This window comes from Galeopterus variegatus, unplaced genomic scaffold (genome assembly GCF_000696425.1).
Source record: "Galeopterus variegatus unplaced genomic scaffold, G_variegatus-3.0.2 Scaffold1642, whole genome shotgun sequence".
Classification (NCBI taxonomy): Eukaryota; Metazoa; Chordata; class Mammalia; order Dermoptera; family Cynocephalidae; genus Galeopterus; species Galeopterus variegatus.
This window is the reverse complement of record NW_007727753.1, coordinates 225297-250509: the sequence shown is the minus strand read 5'-3', so window position 1 is coordinate 250509 and position 25213 is coordinate 225297. Positions and strand designations below refer to the sequence as shown.

Genomic DNA, 25213 nt, shown 5'->3' with positions numbered 1-25213 from the left:
CCCCCCCCCCCCCCCCCAGCAAGTGGCTCACTCCTGACAGGACAGAGCTGCAATTCCTTACTTCCTGTAGAACTCAAGGCCCCTCATAGGCCAGGCCTTGATGCTGGACTGCTTTTTTGGTCTTGTCTCTCCACATTCCCCATAGAAAAAGCTGAACTCTCCATGCTCTTCCTAGTCTCCCTCTGCCTTGATGCTTCCTCCTCCCCCATCTTTGCCTATGCAGCTCTTATTCTTTTACACCCAGTCCAAATGCCCCCTCACCCCAGTTCTCCCCTTCTTGTTGAATGACTGAATTCAGGCTCTGCCCACTACGGGCTCTGCATGGGAGGGCCCTTGGCCTTCCAGTTCCTGGAACTTCAGGGCTGGCAGAGCTCAGGTGGGAGTTGGGGCAGATGAAGGTATTAATGCTGAAGTCTTAGGGCTCCTGGGAGGATCTTGAGCAGATGTGACAAATTGGAAGCCTTTGTTTGGTCTGTAGTTTTCTAAAAATTTAGTCAGCAGCACTTCAAAGAACATTGACATGAAAACTGATTTTCCACCTTCTCTTAAAGAAATGGAAAGATCTGGCAGCATTGGGCCTATTTCCATGTGGCACCAACTGGCTGGAACATAGCTGTGGCTGCTTCATTAAGCAGGAGTATGCACTCACCAGTGTGCTGCATCCCCCCCACTTCCTATTGCTTGACACCAGAATACCCCACCCCTTTACATCACTTGATCAGGCCCCAAAGACCTTTGAGATTGTGGTGCCCCCCCCCCCCCCAACTAGACAGAACTCTCATAGGCCATTTATGTGGTACAGAAGGGCAGGAGGGGGCTGGCTTCTCAGAGGGTGTGGGAGCAACTCTCGGGTCCAGATTTAAGTGAGCCACCTTTCTGGAGTGGGTTGAAGCCCCGTGTGGCCATGGCCTGCTGCTGAGCAGTGTTGGGGTGAGAGACCCAAGCCCCCCAGCAGCTGACCCCAGCCCTTTGCTCCTATGGAACCTGCAGAAGCTGGAGGAGCAGGAGCAGCGGGCCCGGCAGCTCAAGGAAAAGCTGCATAGTCAGCAGCAGAGCCTGCGGCGGCAGCTGGAGCAGCTCCGGGGGCCGGCAGGGGTGGGCGAGCGGGAGCGGCTGCGGGCGGACAGCCTGGATTCTTCAGGCCTTTCCTCTGAGCGCTCCGACTCAGACCAAGGTGAGTGCCCTGAAGCTGAGGGGGCATGTGGCTGTCCGGGTGGACCAGGTCTTCTGATTGGACCCCTCCCTGTGCAGAGGAGCTAGAGGTGGATGTGGAGAGCCTGGTGTTCGGGGGCGAGGCTGAGCTGCTGCGGGGCTTCAGCGCCAGCCAGGAGCACAGCTACTCGCACAGCGGCAGCGCCTGGCTATGATGCCTGCCAGCTGAGCAGGCCTCTGCCCTGATCACCCTCACACCGCTGGGCTGACAGTGCCAGCAGGAGCTCCCCTCAAGCCTCAAGGGCTGCTCAGCATCATCTGTTGGAGTGGACTAAAAGGACCTTTACATGGGAACAAGTGCTAGCTGCCAGGTGGTCCCTCCTGGGGGGACGTGGCGCCTGGGGCCTTACCAGCCCTGCAGTGCAGGTAGATTGGGCCTGGGCCGCCCTTTCCTACATTTTTTGTAGCACTTGGCTCTGCTGCCCCTGTGGGGGCAGGAAACCTCTCAGAGCTTCATGTTCCTTCCTGGACAAGGCCCCCTGGCCTTTGCCCCGCATATACTGTATAGTATTTTCATTAAAAGCCTCTTTCATAACTTCCCCTGTCCATGGTCTTGCCTGATGAAAAGAGGGGAACTCCCAGCCACAGAAAAACTGGAAAAGAGGAAATAAGATCAATAGCCACCACTAACACTGTTGACCATGCCAGGCAGTGCACATTTAATCCTCCTGACTTGGAGGTGGTTCTGTCTCCACTTTGCAGATATTGGAGCTGAGGCTCAGTAATGTGACTTGCCTGAGGCCCAAAGCCAGGAAACAGTGGAATCAAGATTCAAAGCAAAGTTTTCTGACTTCAGAGCTAGGGCTGATTGAATTCAACCAATATTTATTGAGTGCCTATTATGTGCTAGATATTGTTCCAGGTACTTGGGACACATCAGAAAACAAAGAGCCCTGCCCTCGTGGAGCTTACAGTCTATCGTTTATTACCACCTCACCTGCATACTGTCTGTGACCCTGGGCAAATCACCACACCTCTCTGTGCCTCTGTCCTCAGCTGCCCAATGGGGGAACAAGCAGGCCCAGCTCAGACCTGGATGACATGCCTGGTATACTGCAGATGCCAAACAGGACACCCACCCCCAACCCACCACCCAGACAGTAGATAGGGCTGGAAATTTACTTTTAATAGTAAAGTACAATGGGGAGAGGGCAGAGGGAGTTGAGCCGAGCTGTCTGGTGTGCTGTGGTGTGGAGGGCCCAGACTACACCCAGACCTGGACTGGCTATACAAATTGCTGCTGCTGTTGCTGCTTCTTGGTGGCTGCCTTGTTGGCTAGGTCCTTGGCCTTCTCTGTAGCTGCCAGTGCAGTCTCCTTTGCCTTCTCCTTGGCTTCCTTGGCTGTCTCAACAAGTGTTTTAGAAGGGGCCTCACCTGTAGCAAAGGGCAGGGGATTGGCTTCAGATGATGCCTAGAAGACCCACTTAATCACACACACCCCTTCCCCCTGTGAAGATAAGCCACTCCCACCATGACATTCAGCTCCTCTTGGTCAGGCCCCATTGGAAAGGTAGTATTTGCTTCCAGTACAGACTAGGAGTCCCAGACTCTTGACTCCAGCCTCTCCCTATGAGATTCCCCCAAGCAGTGCCCAGAGCTCTCACCTTGCAGCTTGGCTAAGATGTATTCAAAACCCTTCATAGTCTTGGTCACATTGCTTTTGAACCGGGCAAGACCAAATTCCTGGCAAAAGATGAGAAGGGGGAGGATTCTGAGCTGCACACTGACTCCCAACCCAGCCTCAAAGCCAAAAGCTCTGATCCCCAGGGTCCCAGAGCCCCCATAACACTGCTCACCTGGACAGCTCTGGAGACACCAAATAAGCTAGAGGAGACCCAGGCTTCCCTGTGGATTTCGGTCCAGCCACTGTTGTCAGAGTTCACACAGTAAACACATCGTTCCTCCACCACCTGTGCAGGGAGTCAGGCCAAGCACAATTGCGGGGTAGTCTTTCATTTTGCCAGCTTGCATGTAAACTTTATCCCCTGCCTCTTCTCACGAGGAGAAGCAATAAAATGAAAACCCATTTCTCCCCCTTATCAGACCAGTGGCATTTACAGACAGAGAGCAAGCAAGAAGGCCATAAAAAACGTCAGTTTCCTCACTAAAACTTCTCTTCTGACCCTTAAAATTAGAAGGCTTGTGGTTTTTTGAGATCAGCAGAGGGCCTTCCTGCCCCATCCTAGCTCTGGATTTTGTTTTGTATCTTTGTGTCTAGACATGACAGTGTTTCAGCCTTCTACCCACTGCAGGTCTTAAGCTTCCTGACATATAAAAACAGATATCTGACAATCATCACAGCTGTCATTATCAGAGAGGAGACAGTGGACCACTAGCTCCAGGAGAAACAGTTAAAACACTCTCACAGCTAGCTGGATTACTATCTTGGTAACTTACCAAACACAGAAGTAGTGCCCTCATGTAGTCATCTGAGATGACTTCAGATGGCTCTGGGGCAGAGTAAGGTGCCTACTCACTCTGACCTTGTAGGACACTTCCCCTCTCTGAACCTCACTTCCCTTTTTGCACAGCAGAGTAATACCCACCTCTCAAGGTTATCGTGAAGATAAGTGTAGAAATAATTATCTGAAAGCTTTCAGGGTGTTCACATGTAAAAAGATACGGTAGAATGCTCCTTAGGCCATGGATTTTCAAGCTTTTTTAAGGGCAAGAGATCAAAGTATAAGGAAACCCTTTTCCCAAAATCTCAGGCACAAATTCATTAGTTAAGACAAATAATGGTGGAACTCTTCTAGTCAAAGTGGGGCAAGGGGCCCAGAGCCCCTCCCCAAGGCACATCCGAAGCACCTGACAGCTTGATGGATGCCTTTTTGAAAACCACTGCCTCCCTCCCTCAGCATCACTCCTGTGGGCCCAACCTACAGTGTATGTGTGCCATACATGATGTGAGTGCTGTGTGTTTGGTAACTGCAACAACTCTGTAAAATAGGTAGTCCTCCCCTGTTGTATGAATGGTGCAGAGAAGCTGACCAGCTAAAAGGAAGATAATCTGAGGTTGTACTATACAGCCGTTGCTCCTCAGTAACTCAGACCACACAAGCTCCCTCATGGCTCTCTAGCCACGTGTACCTGAGAAGCTCTCTATTTTGGGGGGGACCAAGGGAGATCTCACCATCAGCCGGGCGTGGTTGATGTTCCAGGTGAAGGTGGTCATGGTCTGATTCTGTGGGTCCACAATAGAGTCCTCCAGGATGTACACCGAGTGAGCAACATTGGCAGGAAACAGTCGCTCGGCCCAGCGGGGCATCCTGTTGGTCTTGGTCAGGAGTCGCCGGGACAGGAGCTTCTGGTCAGGGGTCACCTCCCGGTGTACTATGTCTTCCGTCAAGACATGTTTGCTGAAGGTGTCAGAGTGAAGGTGACCCTCAGGAGACGATCCCTGAGACCTCTTGTTGGGGTTCCCATTTGCAGCCATGCCTTGCCACTATCTTGCAGAGTGATCTGTGCTATGGCTTAGACCTGAACTGAGAGTCCCTTGAGCCTATCCCAGGGCAAATTCCAACTTCTGCTTCCTCCCTGACCTGGATTCCTGGGCCTTCCAGCAGGGTTCGACCTTATAATTTATTGCACCACTGGAGCGCGCCACGGACAGAGGAGGAAATAAGTACCCGAATTTCCAACCACAAGATCCCTCCCAACTCCTGTACCGCCCCCTATTCCCATCTCACCGTCCTGAGGAGAGAAAACTTTAGACTAGGGTCTCAAGTAAATCACCGCTCAGTCTCAGCCTTCTTCCAGGGCCTTGCAGGCCTGGCCTGGCTGCTTCCCCGATAAGGTCCTCGTGTCCTAAAGACGACCACGATTCTGGCAACTCCCTACGTCGGACTCGATGTCGAGTCCTTCCTGGCCCCATTACTCGAGGGGTGCCCACACTTCAATCCCCAAATAGAGAGCGGGGGGTGCTCTTCCCAGGGCCACGCACCTGTAGGGATTCGGGTACCGCTGCCAGAAGGCAGCGAACACTTGGTCCCAGGAACTCCGGAGCACGCTCTGGCCCAGGAAATACTTGACCATCTTCCTGGCCGGGGCGGGCTCAGCACCCGCGCAGCATCAGGGGTGCGTAGCCCGGTAGACACACGGAAGCCGGGCCAGGGCTTGGCGCCCGCCCGCCAGGATCGCAGCTCAGTCACCACCGCGCCGCGCCCAAGCCGCCGCCGCCGCCATGAGGACTTGTCCAGCGGCGCGCCACTTCCGGCGCAGCCGCATAGTACCCGCCACTTCCGGCGCCCGTACACGTGACCTCTTGGACCCGCCCCCTCGCGCTGTCTTCCCCTCCCGCGGGAGTTGCGGCGCTGGGGGTCCGAGCAGGGTTGGAGGGGTCCCCAGGCTCGGTTGGGGATCCGAGCCGGAGCGGAGCGTAAGCCAGGCAAACGAGCGAGCAGGAGGGCGAGCGACGGAGCAAGCTGCACGGCGGCGTGCAGCGCCGTTGAGGGCGCTGCCCCGCGTGATCCCAGGCCGCCCCGGGTCTTGGTCTCTTCGAAGGATCATCGGTTCCCGGGGCCAAAGAGCGGGGACAGGGGCGCTGCCGAGGTGCGAGGCCACGGCTGGAGCCCGACACGGTGTTACGGTGTCTCCAATAGTAGGTTGACGCTTGGGGTCGGGGTCTGAGGCTTGGCTGCTGCGTGGACCGAGTGGAGATCCGGGTTTGCCTCCGGTCCCTGATCAGGACCCTGACGTGGGTGAGGCGGCCCCGGGAGCATGAGCGGGCAGCGCGTGGACGTCAAGGTGGTGATGCTGGGGAAAGAGTATGTGGGCAAGACGAGCCTGGTAGAGCGATATGTGCACGACCGCTTCCTGGTGGGGCCCTATCAGAATGTGAGTACCCCGCGGAGCCAGACACGTGTGGGAAGGCGCTAGCCTGCACCCGCAGCCCTGATCTCTTCCCCCTCCTTGCAGACCATCGGGGCTGCATTCGTGGCCAAGGTGATGTCCGTCGGAGACCGGACAGTGACTTTGGGTATTTGGGTAAGTCCCCTGGTCATCTAGTCTTGGGGAAACCCATTCCTGAGGAGGCTTATCTCCTGCCTATTACTGGCCGATTTGCCGCCTCATAGAAGCCATTTCTCCTCTAGACTCTAGTTTTCTCTTCTGGAAAATGGGGGTCTGGAAGACATGGGCTTAGTTTGCAGTCTTAAGGAGTAGCCAAGTAATTGAGGCCAGGGCTGAGCCTCACCCTGCCCTTTAGGACACAGCAGGCTCTGAGCGCTACGAGGCCATGAGCAGAATCTACTATCGGGGTGCCAAGGCTGCCATCGTCTGCTATGGTAAGGGGAGTTCCGGTCTGTTCCTCAAGCAAAAAGGGGTGAGTGGCCTCAAGAGAACCTCTGACTGTTGGTTGTGTCTCCTTTTTGCCCCATACCAAGACCTCACAGACAGCAGCAGCTTTGAGCGAGCTAAGTTCTGGGTGAAGGAACTGCGCAGCCTAGAGGAGGTGGGTGGCCAGACCTTGCCAGAAGACCAGGGGCTGGGGCTCTGTTGGTCTGTGGAGGTGACCCTGGCCTTGACTTCTGCCCCAGGGCTGTCAAATATACCTGTGTGGCACCAAGAGTGACCTGCTGGAGGAGGACCGACGTCGTCGACGTGTGGACTTTCATGACGTCCAGGACTATGCAGACAGTAGCTGCTTTTCAGCCCCTGGGGGTGGGGGGTGTGTGTGGCTCCTTGGGTGGGTCACAAGAAGTAGGGACCACCTTGGCTGCCATGGCAAGGTGCCCTAGGAGGGCTCTTTGGCCTCCTTTAACCTGTAGGGTCCAGGAGACTCCCTGAATTGCTGTCTTCCCTTTTGTCTATGTCTACCTGATTTTCAGGTATGAGGCTTTAGTCACTTTTCTTTACAGATATCAAAGCTCAGCTCTTTGAAACATCCAGCAAGACAGGCCAGAGTGTGGGTGAGTGCTGTCCTGGGGCATCACAACAGGAACAGGCAGGAGCACCAGAGGAAGCAGAATAGAGCCCAAAGGGCTGGGTCACAGGGAGATCCCAGGGCTACTGGCATTGGGCCCTCACTGGTCATTGTTTTTCCTGCCAGACGAGCTCTTCCAGAAAGTGGCGGAGGATTACATCAGTGTGGCTGCCTTCCAGGTGATGACAGGTGTGTGCTTCCCCAGCCTTTATGGAGACTTCCTCTCGGCCCACAGCATCTAGTCCCCTTCATGAGTTATCTGATCCCCCCAGCAGAATGGTTCTGAGCTGCCACTTCTCTCTTTGACAGAGGACAAGGGCGTGGATCTGGGCCAGAAGACAAACCCCTACTTCTACAGCTGTTGTCATCACTGAGTCACTACTCACCTGGCCTGGGGGAATTAAAGGAATTCCCCAGAGGGGCTGGACCCAGCTCTTGTCTGGGCTTGGGAGGTCAAATGTCTGAGCTACCCCAGGTTCCCATGACAGCAGAGGTGACACCTGCCTGTGCTGGCCCATGGAACAGAGGCAGCATTGAGCTGACTGTGGGCATGAGGAGGGCTAAGGGCTGATTTGGACCCCAGGCTTCTGCCCTGGACAGCACTTGTGTCTGCAGATTATTTAAGTAGCTTCTGATCTGTAAATAAAATCAATGCACTGTGAATCACACTCAGCCCCTTTCCCTGCTGTGTGAATCGGGTGTCAAGACACCTAGTTCTTTCTGGGGCCATCTGGCTGGCCTCTTACTTCCTATATTAAGGCTCCTCCCATCTTTTATTTTCTTTTGGACACCAAGTAACTTTCCCCCAGCTTTGCGGCTGAGGTAACAGAGAAACAAAGGGGTCTTTCCTATTCTTTAGTGGGGACAAGACAGGGTGAGATGCTGGGATTGTGGCAGTGCAAAGCTCACAATCTTTCTGGGTGCCAAAAAGAGCACTTAAGTTGCCCAGAGATAAAAGGGTCAAGCACTCCTACCTCAAGACAGCTTGATCTGGCTGGTTCTGCTGCCTATCTGTCATGCTTGGGCCCGAGTCAGGCCTGTGACTTCTCCTGAGCTTCCCAGTGACATCCTTCAGTGTAGCTTAATGGTAGAAAAATCTTAGGTTCTGCAAGACAGAAAGGTCTTTTGGATCCAGATTTGGATTCAATTCAGCTACTTAGAAAAGGTATTTAAACCCTAAGTTTCAGTTTCTCATCTATTAAATGAGGTGACTACTACCTAGCTCAGGATTGAGAAGATCCTAAGTGAAAAGTAATTCTAGTACTATATGCTTTTCCCACACTCTTCCTCTGCAGGCATTTTGCTGAAGAGAGGAAGTTCAGGACTAGGTCAGAAGGGGAGGCCAACTCCAAAGTTTCCCCCAAAGTACTAGGCCTTGAAGGTCCAAATATTTCTGAAGGATCAGGTATTACTGTAAATGGGGCTAATGCTTCCTGTTTAACCAAAAGGAAACATATTGCAGTCTTTTCCGGTATGAGAAGTGTGGCCCCAGGCCAGGGGCCCCACCTTCCAGCTCATCCTTTGCCTCTGCTTTCCTGCCTTTAGGCTTGGGCTGAGTCCTCTGCAGTGCCCAACGCTTGCCTCTGAAGAATTTAAAATGTGACCAACATGGTCAGACTCACACTCAAAAGTGCTTTGGTTTCACTTCCTTTTATAAAAACCAATTCCTGGGGCCGGCCCGTGGCTCACTTGGGAGAGTGTGGTGCTGAATGAATGAATGAATGAATCCAATTCCTCAAAATACCCTTCCTTCATAAGTGATGGAGGCTTCCTGTGGAGGGGGACTGAAATTGATGCCAGCCACTCCCAACAGGGGAGAAAGACACTTAGGCAGCTGGTGGCTACTAGGAGAAAACCCACACCACTCCCATAAAGTGCTTAGAGGAAGGGCTCAGCTCTGCAGTGTCCCCTTCACCCTCGTTCCCCAGCCCTGGGGAACTATCTCAGGCTGACTTCTCTCACCCCAAACCAATCCTCCCTCCTGTTACGCTACATCTCCCCACGGACAATAAAACAAAACACAGGGCAAGGGCCATAAGAGTAAAGTTAAACTTTACTTTACAGTAATTTTTTTCTATATACAAAGAATTACAGTACATGTTTATGGGGACTCCTATCACAGGGCTCCCCTCTTTTTCACTAGGAGTTTCACTTACAGCTGACAATCTTTGGGGGTGAGAGGCAAAAAAATATTGATGGACCTTTGCTGACCCCACCTCGCCCCTTTCTTAATATAAAGATAGATCTCTATTGTCAGCTTGTTTCTTTGCCAAGACCTAGAAAGCTGCTCCTCCATGAGCTCCTGTGTGCTGCACTTACCCACCTTCAACACATTCTCACCTACATGCACACACAGGCAGCACCCACCTCAGACCTGGAGACCGCCTGCTCTGCCCTGACCCCGGAAGTCTAAAGCACCAGAACCATTTGTTCCTGATTGCATTCCCTGTGCTCATTTCTTGTTCACAAAGCTTTGCTTAACTTCCAGGGTGTTACACCTGAAGCCCCTCAATAGCCTGATGTTTTGAAAGTCATGGGAAAGCGGCTCTAGAGAAGGGACCACATAAGAGTTTAACATGTGCTGTTTTTGCTTATGTTGGTAGGAAACATTTCTTTCGAGGTTGTGGATTTCTAATTAAAATAAACTCTTTCCACTTCCTTAAGAAATATTACCCTTAATCTTCATAAGCAATAGAGGTGCTCCCATGAGAGTCGAAGAGGTAGAGAGGGGCAGAAGGTAACCGATGGAGACCCCACACCCAGAGCTATCTACCAACCTGTTCCAGGCAGTGTGGACGGAGGCTATGGACAAGGTGACCCCAGCCCTGAGAAACTCAATGGCCACCTTCCTCTGGATATGGGATCTCTTTTCACCTCTGGATTGCTCTAGACCACTCCAGGATTGGGTGCAGGCTTCACTGAGGCTCTGCCTTCTCCCCACCTCTATAGAGCCTCAAAAAAAAAAAAAAAAAAAAACCTTTCTACATAAAATCTCTTCTTCCCAAACAGGAACAGGGTTTCCTCAAGTTGCCAATCCCTCAGTCCTTGGCAGTGCTTATTTATACCATGAAATTAGCACCATCATTACATTTTTTGTGTGTACAAAGCAATTATCTATTCTTACTTCAATTTATACTACAGCAACCTCTGGCCCTGCTGCAATGGCCCTAGGAAGCTCAGCTGAGAACTAATTGGCCACAGCCAATGAAAGTCTCATGCAGCAGCTACCTGGCTCTACATGTTCTGGAATGTCTAACACATGGAACAGCTCAAACGTTACTCAGCAGGAAGAGGGGCATGAGGCGGCTCCTTTTCTGCCATGATCTCAGAGAGGTTAGGACGCTGGGCCCCTCAGACCTCTTGTCTGACAAACCCCAGGAAGATGACAATATCCAAAAAAAGCCTTAGGAGAAAACCTGCTTTATAGGAGGCTAAGGGTAAAACCCATCCAAGGTTAGTGCTCTCCTGATTACTCTCCACAGGGGAAGCTGCCAGGACCAGACTTCCTTCCAGACATTCTATTCTCATGAGGCAACATGACAACTACAACCTGGGAGTTCAGCTCCACTGAGTAGACAATGCAGAGCCCAATTTAAGGATCATTAGTTCATTTCATGCCCTGACTGTAGTGTGGGATAGAGATTGTGAAGAATAAAAGTTATTTTCATCAATGCTAAAGATGTGGATTTGGTTAAGAAGATCAACACAGTGATTTAATTAATCTCAAACTCAGTAACTTTAGGGGAAAGCAGACTTTTAAAAATGGATGCTTTTGTAGCAATATTTTGCTATTCGAATGGGTTGGCTCCAGCAGAGAAGCAAATAAGTCTTTGAATTTCCACATTTTCCCTAATTTTTTTTTCCCCGACTTAACAGGGCTAGGAGACGTATTGGCTTTCTAGCTACCTATCGAACATTTCAACCTTTGGCTTGCCCTTGGAAAATGCTTCCTGGGGAGCTGGCTAGGGGGCAGATTCTGTTGAGATCCCAATTCCCAAGCACTTAGCCAAACAACAAATACCAAAATACCATCCTGCACAATGACCAGAAGTTTCTAAGATAAAAGATTTCCTTTTAACTGCGATTCACACCCGCTTGGAGAAAGTGTCTCATTATAGGCTTCAGAAGTGTGAAGGGCTGGCAAGGTCACTCCCGCCCCACCTTCATACAAATCTCATTTTCCAACAGTTGTTCTGCCTTTGCTTCTAACTGAGCAGTTACTACTGTCATGATTTTAACAATCTAGTATCAGATACTGCTATAGATGCCCAATAGCTCAAATTTCTAGTTTCCATTCAACAAACTGAGAGTCTTTAAATGGCCCTGGATGGAAGCCTGGCTGCCCATCCATTCAGGTAAAGAACCGGCCCCCTCCAAACCAAGTACGGCTCAGAAGTTTTTTCCCCAGGCAGGTCTGGAACTAAGCCTCCAGTGAATGGTGGAGAATGGAAAGAACCAAAACAAAACCACAAAGCGGCCAATCATGGTCCTCTTTCCCTCACTCCTGCCTGTCCTGTGAGACATATCTAGAAGGCTGTCAAGTCAATTACCTACCAAAGCCTACATCAGAGAAGCTACACCAGGATCAAACTTCTCCACTTAAAATTTTTACATAGCCTGCAAGCCCCCGCCCCGCCCCCCACCCCCCAAAATTCACAGTTTATTTCATGAAACAAAGAGCTACGGTAATTTAACACACAACACAGTGAAAGGAGATTCTGACAGTGCAGTGTGGATACCTTTTTTCTGATCACAACTACAGATGACAGGAGAGGAAAGGGCACAGGACTGGCACCAAGCAAACCCTACTCATACAACCTAAGAGATTAGGGAAAGGGACCTACTAGCTGCAGTTATATACTTATTATTCTCACACATGATAAATACTTAATATAATGAACTTTTAATGTTCTGGGTGAATTTCTTTAAAAATATCTTTTTTGTGGTTTAAAATTCTTCTAAAAGAAAATAAGATGCTTTACGTTTTCTCTTCCTTTTGAACAAAGAGCTTTTCCTCTCTGATGATGTGGGAAGAGAGAGAGGATGAAAGGGGAGAACTAGGCAGGTGGAATTCACAGAGGAGATTCCGAGGTCTCAGTGAAATGCAGGGATAAGCCCCGAAATTCGGGACAGCCCTACCCAGCCTCGTCCCTCTGCCTGAGTTCAAGAGTCTCAACCTCAGAGACAGACTTTGGGAAATAAAAGCAGATTCTATTTTTAATCTTTATATAAAGCGCAAATGCTTTTATAACAACTACTGTTCCCTCCTTGGAAGTGATGGGAGTAACTTCAATAGAACTTAGGAGGAGGAAACTGGGACGAAATACAGAATCCTGTTGAGGGTGTAAAAGCCATAACTGAGACAGAATGGCCAGGAGATGGCCTGTTGGCTAAAGCTGCTAGCTAAGTTGGCAAAGCAGAGAGGTAAACATGTTTGGTCTAGGGACAAAGGAGGGGTGGGTGAGTGGGAAGGAACTAGCCAAACAGCACTTCCTGTTGGCAGTCAGTGAGCTGGGTGAATGGAAGGGCAGGATAGCACCAACAGATTTCCCAGCCCTAAGGCCCCAGCTCAGGGCAGCAGTAACAAATAATCAGCAGTTATGTGGAGTCATCTTTTAGACTGGACATTGCTCTAAACACCACATCTCACCAGTCTTAGGGGAAGGGTTCTGGCTTGCCTTTGAGCTAAGTCAGCAGGCAGGTGCTCTCAATAGAGAGCACAGCAATTCTCAGGGAGGTGCAGAAGAGGACTCCCTCCGTCCAGTTAGGAGGGCAAAGGATCAAGGGAAAAGTAATTTTCCACGAGGATCTGGCACTCCTGAAGCTGGTATGTCTAGCTCAGAGCTTGCCAGAGACTCCCTATGTCCACTGCCCGAGACACTGAAATCTGAAAGCACCTGAGTGTTTGGGGGAATGGGGATGGGTTAGGTTCATGTAAAAGGAGAAAAATCGGTAGAAAAGAAAGGTAAGCTTGCCAATTGCCTTCTTCCACCAGTACATTCTCATAGAGTCCAGCACCCCCCAATGAGCTGCTCCTCCAAGGACAAATCTTCAGACTCTGCACGGCCCAGACAGAAGTAGCAACAATGGCTGCCCCAGCCAACAGGCCCACTTGGCCTCAAGCAGCACCCTTCCATCTAGAGAGATTTGGGCATGAGTGTGCATGCATGCACACATACTCACGCACACCCCAAGTAGGAAACACTTACTCAACACAGTTTCTGGGGCCACAAAGGACATTTCAAACTGAGTATGGAGCCCCAGGGCCCCTTAGAACTTCCTGGTCAAAGGTTCTTGAAAACAGCCTGGGAACCTAGACAGGCATGCTAGGCTCACAGGGATCAGGCCTTATTTCTTTATCTCCTGTCAGTGACTAGCACCAACCTTGCTCACGTGAATGCTCAGGAAATTGCCACTGATTTGAGTGAACATCAGTTCCTCCCAAGAGTTCATCGGGTGCCCTTGACAGACCTCTGTTGGGCTGGGGAAATAGCTTTGAGAGCCCCTATACCTTCCAACCTGACCAGCGGAATTGAATTCCATGCTTGATTCCAGAGTGGACTTTTTATTTCACATTGACCATGTGTAAAAGTTGCAGGAAAGAGACCCAGGTCTGTCTGTCTCCTTGGCTGGGGCCCACTTGGGTTTCCATACATGGTTCACACAACCACAAGCCCCCACTAGCTAACGTCACAAGAGTTCTGATTGTTGGGGTATACGGAAAGTATAACAGTGGAAAAGTTATACACTGTTGGGGTAGGTCTGTTTTTTAAGGGGAAAAAAGAAAGAAAAGATTTCCCCTCCCCAAATGGTACCCTGGGGGCAGCTTGTCTCTTCATGTGAAATTTACTGGTACTATTTCTGTTCTGATTCTGCACACTTGTGACTGGAAGGAGCCTGGTTAAGAGCTGGAAGTGTATTTTGCTCTGGTTTGGGGTCTTGCCCTCTCCCAAGAGACCAGCAAGTCTGTGCCAATGTCTGTGTGCTCCCAGTGGACCAGCAAGACTGTGCCAGTGTCTGTCCAGCCACCATGGGCCAGAGCCCTGCCCCGGGCGAGGCTTTGCCCAGGGCCCAGGGATTCTGTTCTGTTGTTGCAAACTTCTTATCTTCAGTGGAGAGGGAGGATGGGGCCTTCCCAAGAGACCTGAAGGACTGCCCATTCTTGGCAGCAAGCCCAGGTAGTTGTTGGCCTCCGGCCATTTGCTTCACCTGCTTCAACAGGCCCGGGGCTTGGCTGGGAGGTCCTGGGGTCTGCTCAACCCCTGCAGGAGCTCTTCCTGAGGCTGGAGTTGCTGGCTCATATAAAAAAGCCTTGGCAGGAGGTGGAGAAAGAAGTCTGGCCTGGGTGAGTGATTTAACAGCTTGCCAGGGGTGCTCTGCTGGGGCTACTGTTTTCCCAGGAGGCTGGAGAAGAGGATCTGACATGCTGCCTTTCTCAATAGCTCGCGGCATATGCCCCAGACCTTTGCTGGCAGGCCATGAACTCGACTCCAACACTGGCATCTTCTCATCAGCCTGTGATGTGACCTCATGAGGAGAAGCTGCCCGCTCCTTCTGGCGAGGAGTTAGGTCTATGAGATCCATCACCAAAGCAGCTCTATTTTTTGATTGAGTATTCTGGTCCACAGGCCTCAGTGCTTTTTCTTTAGCTACCAAGGTCTGGACCACAGCTGATAGTACTTTCTCAGGAGGCGGGAGTCTCTGGGACAAAGAAGCATGGGATTTGTCTGGGGTTCTGTCTGAAGTCTGAGGTTTGGGACTGCTGGTGATTAGCAGTCTGTCTGGTGGTGGAAGTCTCAGACCAGTGGGGACTGGGGTTTTCTCCAGTGACTGGGGCCTTGAGCTGGCAGCACCTATGGATTTATCCAGCCTTGGATCAGCCATCCCCAGAGGTCTCTCCAGTGGCTGGGACCTGACTGAGGGTGAAGAGCTTGGGCCAGTCACTGGAGAGGGTTTGTCAGATAGCTGGGGTCTTGGTCCTGCCACTGCAGGTGGCCTGTCCAGTGGCCTCTGGCTGGATATCAAGGATTGGGCTTTGGTCCCTGACCCAGCAAGGTCTCTGACCCTATCTAAAGGCTGAGGTCTGGAATCAATTCTCTCAAAAGATCTTTCAGGTAGCAGTGGTCTCTGACAAGTACCTGCCAGAGCTTTTTTGGATAGCGACAGCGTCTGGTTGGTGTCAGCAGGTGGCTTATCTGACATCTTGGGCCCCTGAGCAGCCATTCCTGATGATTGCTCTGCCGGGTGAGTGCTTGGGCCTGGAGGCAGCGATACTGGGGGAGGCACATACTCACGGATCTCCCCAGGTTCCAGAGGGTTGGGCCCACAGGGGTCATGCTCAGTACAAGACAGACGCCCATCCAGTTTGGAAATGAAGAGCATCCCTTCCCGATGTTGCTTGCAAAAGGAGCTGGGGCACATCTCACAGAAGGAGGCTGCTTCTTTCCCACAGATGTCACACTGATGCCAAGGACACTCCCATTTCCCTGAAAACACAGGTGTGAAACAAATACTTAGGTAAAAAGAGATATATGTGAGATGCGCCATGGCTCTGAGACTGGTCCACAGGAGTGATTGCAAAGCCTTCTTCAAACTGCCACCTTCTTCAGAGACTTTATGCCACCAACTTAATACCACTCTTTCCCCAGAAGGTCAGGTTTCTCTACTGCAAAAAACAATGCACTAAGTAACAGCAAAGTATAAAATAGCAACTAAGTATCACCTAAATATACAAGCAGGAAAGTAAATACATATTTTTATGACTATTTCCAACATGGAAAAAAAAAAAAAAAAACAACCGACCCAAAGCTCCTCTTAGAAGAAATGTTTAGATATTATCTTCATATTTTTGTAAACTACATTTGTTCTAAATTACTTTTAAATATTCAACTCAAAGAGGAATATCCCAGCTATCACACTCCTGCTTATTTGGTTATTAACAGGAATAGGAAAGAGATATACAACCACAAAAAATGGAAGCAGATTTACCTATGCTCAATTTTAAGTCTTGAAACCTGGACAAAACTTTACCTGTGTTGCCCACACAGAATCAGTGGAAAAAAACCAAAGCTAACCTGAGGTTGTATCTACTTCCCCCTATTTCATGTAACCTGAGAGTCTCAACCATGGATAGTGTTTCTATCCCTAAATACATTTTTGGTACAGAGGCAAGATCAGTTCTATCACAGCCAGTGCCAGTGATGGCCTTGAGTAATTGATTCTGAAACAATTCCACTTCCTGGCACTAATAGGTTGATGCTATGGCCTTGCCCTCATACTACCTGAGTTTCTATTATTTCATTAGCAAATACACATTGAAGGAAAGCCAATTCAGAAACAAACTCCTGTCACTTCCATCCCAAAGTTCTCCATTTCCTACAGTTCTTGGAAGTAGGCCACTAGTGATGTATGATCTCTTCATCCGGGAAAGGTTCCCTACTCGTTTTCTTTTGTCCTTTACAATAGATGGCACATCGTAATCCCTAAAATCCTCTAGTCCCAAACCACCACCCAAATGTCACCAACTTCTCTCCAACCACAAATTCCTGGGTGCTACATCCGCCTAGGCAGCTTTCTCATGTGTTAACTGATACAACTGAATCTCCTTCAGAGAAAAAAGTCTACTTTGCAAGGGAGGAGATCACCCTAGTGGTAAGCAGGGAGGTACAGAGGGTGGTTAAAAGGGTGTCAGTCCCTATCTCTTACTGACTAGAATAACCCAAAGGCTCATATCTGTCTCAATCTTTCTTACTCTGGAAAGGCAACACGATTTACTGGCTTCAGAGTCAGAAAACCTGGCTTTCAATAAAGCTCCTCCATCTGTTTTCAACAAGCCATCTCACCAATCTTGACTCTCAGTTTTCCCATATGCATTATGGGAAGAAAACTGACCTGTATGGGTTGCTGGGAAGGTAAAATGATGTAAGTAAAGTACTTGACAAACAGCAGGTGAATTACTAGTCCCTTCTCTATAACTAAGGATTCTAAGCCTTTGTGGTCATTCATTTCCAGAATGAGAACACTGACCACACCTATGCATAAGAAGACCAAATGGGACTTTCTTCCAGACTGAAGCAAATGGCATGAGACCCTGAGAATTCTGGCAGAGAACACTCAATTAACTTTGGCACCAACCTGCTGGTCGTTTGGTCAGATTGAGACAGTCTGCATGGTAAACCTTTGGGCAGCCTGGCTTCTTGCAGGAGACGAGCTGGCCAGCATCCCCACAGCTGAAACATTCATCCTCTCGCTCCTTTGTGATTTCACCTTGGGTCCTACGCTTCCCCTGTTGCTTCTTCTTAAATTTCTTTGACTTTTCTTCTGTGGCAATGGGTTGATTCTAGAGGTGAGATATTGGGTAGTCAGCATTCTGTCAACACATTAGTTGACCAAGTTAACTATCCTTTCTGAGCCTTAGTCTCTCCTCTGGGAAGAGACTGTCTCTCTGGATTGTGAAGATATGAAAAAATGTAGGAAAGGCACCTGGCATATCACAGATACCCAATAAACGGTAGTGCTGATTACCACTTTTGTATCAATTACCTAGTCACCTGAATGAAATGAAAGAGAAATATGTTTCTTTTTGTTGACATAAGATCTATTTTTATGTCTGCCTAATTTCAAAGCTAAAGACAACTCTGCATATGTGTATGTGTACAGGCAAATTTCTTAATTTATTCAACAAACCTTCATAAGCCACAAGTTAGGAAGACACAGAAAGTTAATTGATGGCCCTTGCCTTCAGCAAGACTATGCATCTTTAAGTCAAATTAAGATAATGTCCATCACTCCCCGGACAGACCTGGTTGAGCCGCAGGTCTCCTCTGTCTGTGTTCCTGGCAGGCCACACTTGTCACCAAACACCATGGCTTTCATCACATTATTCACCTTAGCCTAAAAACATCCAGGACCAATCTATACAACTTAATTAAGGCCCCTCCTATTCTGACAAGCCAGTGTTTACTAACAGCCCAGAGTGATCTCCCATTTCTAAATTTTTGCTGTCCTACACAGACCTCAAGGATGTAAAAACTGAAATCCCTAGTGCAGCTAACACTGTTAAGTATGAGTTAAACACATTACTGTTTTAATTTATAGGAAACAAGTCAACTGACATCTTAGGGAAAAAGAATATTTAACCAAAAAAACAAAACCCAATATAATATGGAGGTGATTTTTCTTATTTAACAAGATAAAAGAATAACTGGTGGATGTTCTTCATTTTCATATGTTATTACATTTAATCTTTTCTTATTGGTTTCTATGCTAATTTGTATTTTCAGTTCTTAATGTTGAGCTTCATAATCAAAAAAGCACAATGGGAAACATCCAATTGGAGTCACTGTGTAGTCTACTTTTCATCAAAATTAAACTTCAATTTTCAATGTGTTGTTACTTATGATAAAAAAATCCTGAAACATCCAGATGTTCATCTATTATGTCCATCCATTATATAAAAAATTAAACAGTCACTAAAAGTAATGGTTAAGAAGACTATGTAAGAGCGAAAATAAATTTTTTTTTTTTTTTTTTTTTTTTTTTTTTTTTTTTTTTCCGTGTCCGGCAACGGATCGCAACCCTCAGTGTTGCCCCCGTACCGGACCGGGGACCGGCAACGGGATTGCAACCCTCGGCATTGCTCCCGCGCCTCGCTCAGCCAGTGAGCGGGAACCGGTCTGTATGTGGGATCCGAACCCTTGGGCGGGAGCGCCGCCACGCTTCCCAAGCGGCGCCCCACCCCACACCCCCCCCAGCCCGACCCCAAAAAAAAATTTTTTTTTTTTTTTTTCCGTGTCCGGCAACGGATCGCAACCCTCAGTGTTGCCCCCGTACCGGACCGGGGACCGGCAACGGGATTGCAACCCTCGGCATTGCTCCCGCGCCTCGCTCAGCCAGTGAGCGGGAACCGGTCTGTATGTGGGATCCGAACCCTTGGGCGGGAGCGCCGCCACGCTTCCCAAGCGGCGCACTATCCAGTGCGCCACCGGGCCGGCCCGAAAATAAATTTTTATAATATTTTAAAGAAATGGGATACAGACTTGTAAACAATTCTTAACAGATACAGAATTATAATTCAGGTAAAGTACACATAAAAAAACAAGACGCAACAATGTTTATACTTTGTTATAATGGTAGATAAAAGTCCTACTTTTATCTAGAGTGTTATACTACATTTAGAATCATAAATTCAACTGCAGATTCTTTGGTATTTTAGAAAGAGAAAGGGAGAGAGAGAGAGATACAAAGAGACACAGATATACCAAGAATCTAAGTAGCTTTAGGAGATATGAGGGAGATTAGCTGAGACTGACAAAGATGTGGAAGAAACCTACTTTACAGCTTTTTAGATAGAAAAGTATCACCAATTAAAGTCAGATCACTCAAAACACTTCAATACCCACAGATCCTCTCTTGTGTAACCAAATTGATCATCCCAATACTTAGTAAACTGCTAGGGGCCTTATTATTATATATTACAATAATTATTGCAATTATAATGACAACTGTTCACTGTCATTATTTCAAAGAGGTATCTTCTAAGACTCAGCCCTAACTGTTAGGAAAGAAGGACCACACCATTATTCCCAATGCAAAAGTCTGGAAGGGTGGTACCTTTGGCCTTACACCCAAGAAGCCACTGCAGTTCGGGGCTCCACATTTGCAAACAGTCTTTCCGTTCCCAAGACATTCTAAGTTGTAGTTGAAGGTAAGCTCAGTGCCTGCATAAGAGACCATGAAAGTATTAATATCTATGGTTTTTAATTACATTATTTCTGTATTAAATACAAAAAATGATTCATTTCAAAAATCATAAAAAGGATTCATTAATTCTAATCCCACTATATTAATAAATTCTAATCCTATAACATTACTAATCTGCTAGTACAACTTAAAAACATAAAAACTTACATGGCTTAACAATTAATATTCAAAATAACTTTTACTATATAGGTGTTATTATCTCAAATTGCTTTTCATATATTTTCTAACTACTCAGATTCAAAATATATTAATTCATTAATAATAACAAACAAAAAAACCCAGTTTATTCTATATTGATGTCCCAGGCACTGGGAAAGTAGTATGAAGAAAACCTGTTAGTCTGTGCCCAGGTGAACACATCTTCCCGGGCAGCACTCAAGAGACAGGCATCTCAGTTCAGAGTACTGCTAGAGAGATCTAGGCCACAGTTAAGCCACAGCGTAGCTGAGTGATGTGAACCCTGAGTAGCCCATTTTTTAAATAGCAATCTCACAAGTTTATTGGGAGAATAGGACATAATGAACACAGCAGTAATCTATAAACTTTAAAAAGAGGTATACAGATTAAGGTACAAAATGTCCCCTTTCTAGGCCAGCCGTGGCTCACTCGGGAGAGTGTGGTGCTGATAACACCAAGGCCACGGGTTCGGATCCCATATAGGGATGGCCGGTTCGCTCACTGGGTGAGTGTGGTGCTGACAACACCAAGTCAAGGGTTAAGATCCCCTTACCGGTCATCTTTTAAAAACAAAAAATGTCCCCTTTCTGTTAAAGGTTCATTTCATCATAACTGTGAGAACAAATAAAATACACAAACTTTCAAACTTTAAGCACTTTATGTAAGTATACAAAGAAGTTGCCTTTGTGTGGGTATAACAGCTTATAACTAATGTATACAGTGACCAACATTCATAGTCAGAAGTCTTTTTTTTTTTCCTTTTTGTCTTTTTTCGTGACCGGCAACGGGATCGCAACCCTCGGTGTCGCGCCCGCACCGCGCTCAACCAGTGAGCGAGCGGACCGGTCTCTATATGGGATCCGAACCTTCGGCAGGAGCGCCGCTGCACTCCCAAGCGCCACACTCTACTGAGTCGCGCCACCGGGCCGGCCCCATAGTCAGAAGTCTTAGAAAGATTTTCCATTGCAGAGTTAATAAATACATTCTATCAGTGACACATATATAGTTTTTTATAATGTTGGAAATAGACATTTATTTTGTTTTTCCATTAAGCAAAATATAAAGCAGCTGACATATTTATGGGTCACGTTGTAGGAATAGTAGAATCATCCGTGGCCTGGTGAGAGGCTCACACTGTAAGAAGCTTGTAAGAACTGAGACTAACCAAGGTAACAGCAGAATCATGTCTTCCGTCTCATGCCTGCTGTGACCTTACTAAATTGAACATTTGGTGATTCTATTCATACTGTTTTTTCTTATTAAAAAATTTGAGTATGTAACTGAACTTTTCTAGATTTGGTGTGCTTGTAATGCAACTCTACCACATACACAAATATAAAATAACAGGATACTTGGCATAACTTGCTGCTCACTGACTATCTACTATGTGAACATAATCACACAAGGGACTAAATTATATCAGAAGGTGTCAGCACTCAGAAAGGAAACACTGCTACCTTTCTAGAAAAGAATCTAATACACAATAATCCTTGATGGGTCTGCAATTATTGGGATGGAAAAGAGCATCAGAGAAGAGATAAATAGAGGAATGAGGATGGCACACGTGGGAGATAGTGACAGGTACGTGAAGAGCCCAGGAAGCTGGATGAAAAGTCCTGACTCCATGTACTCAGGTCTCAGCTCAAACAGATACTCAGCCTGGTACTTAGTACATTCTATCTCATTTTCCCCATCCCACCAAAGCAGACTGGAAGCCAAGTAAGGACAGGAACAAGGTCTGTGAATTTCGGCACCAACCTACTGAGATAAGTAAACAGGGGAGAAGAGAGAAGAGAAATCTGTGGCTAGACATGGTAGAGGAGGCCATCCCTATGGACATAGATTGAAGGCTCTCAGCAGAAGTATGGTACTGAAAGGTGGTAAAAGACATATTAGAACTGAAGTCATATGATTGAATAACATTTGAGTAATCAGTAAAGAGGAACCCCTCCACCCTTGGGGTGGTGAGAGAGAAAAGGGAGAGAAGAATGAGAGGTGTCAGACCCAAGTAACATAAGTATAATAACCACGTACTTTACAGCACTTTTGCAAGGATTAAATGAGGTAATATGCTTAGAACAGTGTCTGGAACCTAGTATCACTTACTTAATTATTCCTGTTACAAAGCAGAAATCTATACAATTTACTCTGAAGCCATCCATTCCAAAAGCTTGATACAAGTCAGCATTTAAAAGATTCCTGGGCAGCATATTTAAGTTGTACAGAAAAAATACACTGGGGTGGGGGAGGAGGGGAAGGAGTTCCACAGATTATATTATATTTAAAATTTTTTCCCCACACATTAAATAAAAAACAAAACAAAACAAAACAAACAAACAAAAAAAAAATGAAAAACAAATCAAGAGCTGACCAAACTGCTTTTTAATTATTTTATCTTAATTAATGCTTCCTGAGATCAGTAACACTGACTGGGCAAAAGAGAACTTAAGTCTTCTCCCAGAATGCTCAAATGGGATTTCTGTTTAAAAAATAATTGGACTATATTATTGTCAATTACAAACTAGCTAGGGCAGTCCTATCTCAGTTTTGTTTTGTGGTGGTGGTGTTGCCTGCCCAGTACAGGAATCGAACACTGGACCTTGGTGTTATCAACATCACGCTCTAACCAACTGGACTAACCAGCCATCCCCTATCTCAGTTTGAGTAGATTAGCTTCTTCTTATCCATAGGGATATGTTCCAAGACCCCAGTGGATGCCTGTGACTGTGGATAGTACTGAACGCTATATATACTATACTTTTTCCTATACATACATACCTACGATAAAGTTTAATTATAAATTAGGCACAGTAGGAGATAAACAACCATAAATAATAAAATAGAACAATTATAACAATATAATGTAATGAAAGTAAAATAAGGGTTACCTGAACACAAGCACTGAGATATGGCGACAGTAGATAGCCAAGATGGCTACTAAGTGACTAATGGGTGGTTAGGGTATACAGTGTGGATACACTGGGCAAAGGGATGATTCACAGGTGGGATGGAGAAGGATGATGCAAGATTTCATCAAGCTAATCAGAATGGCACACAACATAAAATCTATGAATTGTTTATTTCTGGAATTTTCCATTTAATATTTTCGGACCACGGTTGACCACAGGTAACTAACCGCTGTAACAGTCCCTACAATATAGGAGGATGATCTTCAAAATGTTTTGCTCATTTCCCTGCAAAACTCATTTTGAAAAATCATGCACTTTCTTGTATATTTCAAAATTCACAAACTTTACACAAGTTTAAATATTTAAAAAATCATGCAATTTGGACGGTGTTATATGCATAGGTATATATACTTAAAATAGTTTGATCAAAATCTTGAAGCTACAGATAAAGCTCCTTTAATCTGTAAAAATATCCATAATATAATGTCACTATGAAACCACTCAGCCATATCAGATTTACTTTCAATTCAAATAAGCATCTTAATACAATTATCTCACTTCCACATTCTAATTCTTAGAAACACAACACCTAGGCAGGCCATGACACAGGTGTGCATTCTTCAAATGTCTACTTCTTTGGCACCCCAGAGGTGAGGGGCTTTTTATTTGTTTTTAAAAATAGCCTTGGGTCCATAACCCATAAGATCTGTTTGGGTAAGGGTTGAATCTTTGGTTTATATAGCAGAAGAAGGGCAATTGTAAAAGGAAAGGTGAGAAAGGAAATCCAGAGAGCTGGCAGTTTTTAAAGCAGACAAATTTGTGTGCAGTTCAAATAAAAGTTGAAGGTCTGGGAATTTAGTCCCTTAAAAACATCCACACCCAATCATGAAGACTTTATGCTAAGATAAATTGGCCAGTCACAAAAAGAGAAATATTGTATGATTCCATTTATATGAGGTTCCTAGAATAGTTAAATTCAGAGACAGAAAGTAGAATGGTGGTTGCCGGGGGCTGGGGGGGAGAAGGGAGGAGAATGTAGAATAGGGAGCTGGTGTTTAATAGGTACAGAGTTTCAGCTGGGGGAGACGACAAAATGGATGGTGGCAATGGTTACATAACAATGTGAATGAACTTTATACCAAAGAACTATACACATAAAAAGTTAAAGTAAATTTCAGGTTATGTCTATTATACCACAGCAAAATAAATAAATAAATAAATAAATATTTCATGCCCAAGTACCACCTAGAAAGACCTTATGTGTCCTTAAGAGTTTGGAAACTTCATTTTGAAGTACAGGACATATGGGATTTTTAGATGATAAAACCTAAAAGTCATAGCTCCAGAATCCTCAAATGATTCTTACCTGCTTTAATGTCACTCAGGGCAAAAAGGCCAACACGGGTATCTCCATTCACAGACCACTTCTGTGTTTCACAGTTGGGCTGGCAGCAATGATTCATGAACCGAGCATAGTTTCCTTTGGGACCAGCATCAATGATTCGGTCCTAGAATTCCAAGAGAAGCTGTTCGTCAGACTTTCTGAGACCTCTGCTATTGATTAAAATTAGACTATTCCCTCTAATAACGGAGACTATTCTCTCTAATAATTTATAAAGTCTGACTCTCCAAAAACAACGTTTCTCAAAGTGTGGTTCCTGGACCAGCAACACTATCTGGCAAATTGTTAGAATGCAAATTCCTGGGTTGTGCTTCAGATATATGAAAGCAGAAACCCTAGGGTGAGGCACAGCAATCAGTGTTACAACAAACCTACTAGGTGAATCTGATATAGCTGCACATTAGAAATCACCTAGGGAGGGCTGGCCCGGTGGCGCACTGCTACAGTGTGCTGCTTGGGAGTGCAGTGGCGCTCCCGCCTAGGGTTCGGATCCCACATACAGACCGGTTCCCGCTCACTGGCTGAGCGAGGTGCGGACGCAACACCGAGGGTTGCGATCACCGTTGCCGGTCCCAGTCCGGTACGGGCGCGACACTGAGGGTTGCGGTCCGTTATCGGATACGAAAAGGACAAAAAAAGGAAAAAAAAAAAAAAAAGAAAACACCTAGGGAGATTTGAATACTGATGGCAGAGTCTCCAACCCAAATAAGATCAGAATATCTGAAATGGAGGATCTCACAAACCATTAAGTTTACAACTTGAGAAATGTTTACAAAGGTGAATACCAGCAAAGGATCCTGTTAATAAAAGATGGGGGGGGGGGGGGGG

General features: G+C 46.9%; 4 protein-coding genes across 5 annotated transcripts in view; 2 read left to right on the top strand and 2 right to left on the bottom strand.

Moving 5' to 3' along the window:
- The window catches only part of MXD3 (MAX dimerization protein 3), a 4622-nt gene extending 3171 nt beyond the window's left edge, over positions 1-1451 (top strand). The window contains exons 5-6 of the mRNA XM_008578195.1: positions 991-1174; positions 1252-1451. Of these exons, the coding sequence (XP_008576417.1) occupies positions 991-1174; positions 1252-1367 (300 nt within the window). The 3' untranslated portion in view covers positions 1368-1451. The remainder of the gene's footprint in view (positions 1-990; positions 1175-1251) is intronic.
- Positions 1452-2011: 560 nt separating this feature from the next.
- On the bottom strand, positions 2012-5454 carry PRELID1 (PRELI domain containing 1). The gene is made up of 5 exons (XM_008578194.1): positions 5156-5454; positions 4346-4571; positions 3009-3122; positions 2817-2895; positions 2012-2586 (listed from the first exon to the last, which is right to left on the bottom strand). Exons 1-5 carry the CDS (start codon positions 5245-5247, stop codon positions 2438-2440), a joined length of 660 nt encoding a protein of 219 aa, XP_008576416.1. The 5' UTR covers positions 5248-5454; the 3' UTR covers positions 2012-2437.
- An 80-nt stretch (positions 5455-5534) lies between these two features.
- RAB24 (RAB24, member RAS oncogene family) lies at positions 5535-7803 on the top strand. The gene is made up of 8 exons (XM_008578193.1): positions 5535-6048; positions 6130-6198; positions 6419-6497; positions 6597-6664; positions 6750-6849; positions 7071-7121; positions 7262-7324; positions 7445-7803. Exons 1-8 carry the CDS (start codon positions 5932-5934, stop codon positions 7507-7509), a joined length of 612 nt encoding a protein of 203 aa, XP_008576415.1. The 5' UTR covers positions 5535-5931; the 3' UTR covers positions 7510-7803.
- Positions 7804-9170: 1367 nt separating this feature from the next.
- NSD1 (nuclear receptor binding SET domain protein 1) overlaps positions 9171-25213 on the bottom strand; it is a 103585-nt gene continuing 87542 nt past the window's right edge. The window contains exons 18-21 of one of the 2 annotated variants that reach the window (XM_008578191.1): positions 24350-24491; positions 19748-19854; positions 17270-17474; positions 9171-15621 (exon numbers count right to left, since the gene is read on the bottom strand). In XM_008578191.1, the coding sequence (XP_008576413.1) occupies positions 13991-15621; positions 17270-17474; positions 19748-19854; positions 24350-24491 (2085 nt within the window). In that variant the 3' untranslated portion in view covers positions 9171-13990. The remainder of the gene's footprint in view (positions 15622-17269; positions 17475-19747; positions 19855-24349; positions 24492-25213) is intronic. The other variant, XM_008578192.1, reaches the window with a different exon arrangement.

Bases quoted from the DNA above. Each gene is read 5' to 3' on its own strand.
- PRELID1 (XM_008578194.1), bottom strand. From the start codon at position 5,247: ATGGTCAAGTATTTCCTGGGCCAGAGCGTGCTCCGGAGTTCCTGGGAC. The intron at 4,572-5,155 runs GTGCGTGGCCCT...TGACACCTTCAG, and splicing joins CGGTACCCGAATCCCTACAG to CAAACATGTCTTGACGGAAG. The intron at 3,123-4,345 runs GTGAGATCTCCC...CTCCCTGCACAG, and splicing joins TCAACCACGCCCGGCTGATG to GTGGTGGAGGAACGATGTGT.
- RAB24 (XM_008578193.1), top strand. From the start codon at position 5,932: ATGAGCGGGCAGCGCGTGGACGTCAAGGTGGTGATGCTGGGGAAAGAG. The intron at 6,049-6,129 runs GTGAGTACCCCG...CCCTCCTTGCAG, and splicing joins TGGTGGGGCCCTATCAGAAT to ACCATCGGGGCTGCATTCGT. The intron at 6,199-6,418 runs GTAAGTCCCCTG...CCTGCCCTTTAG, and splicing joins CAGTGACTTTGGGTATTTGG to GACACAGCAGGCTCTGAGCG.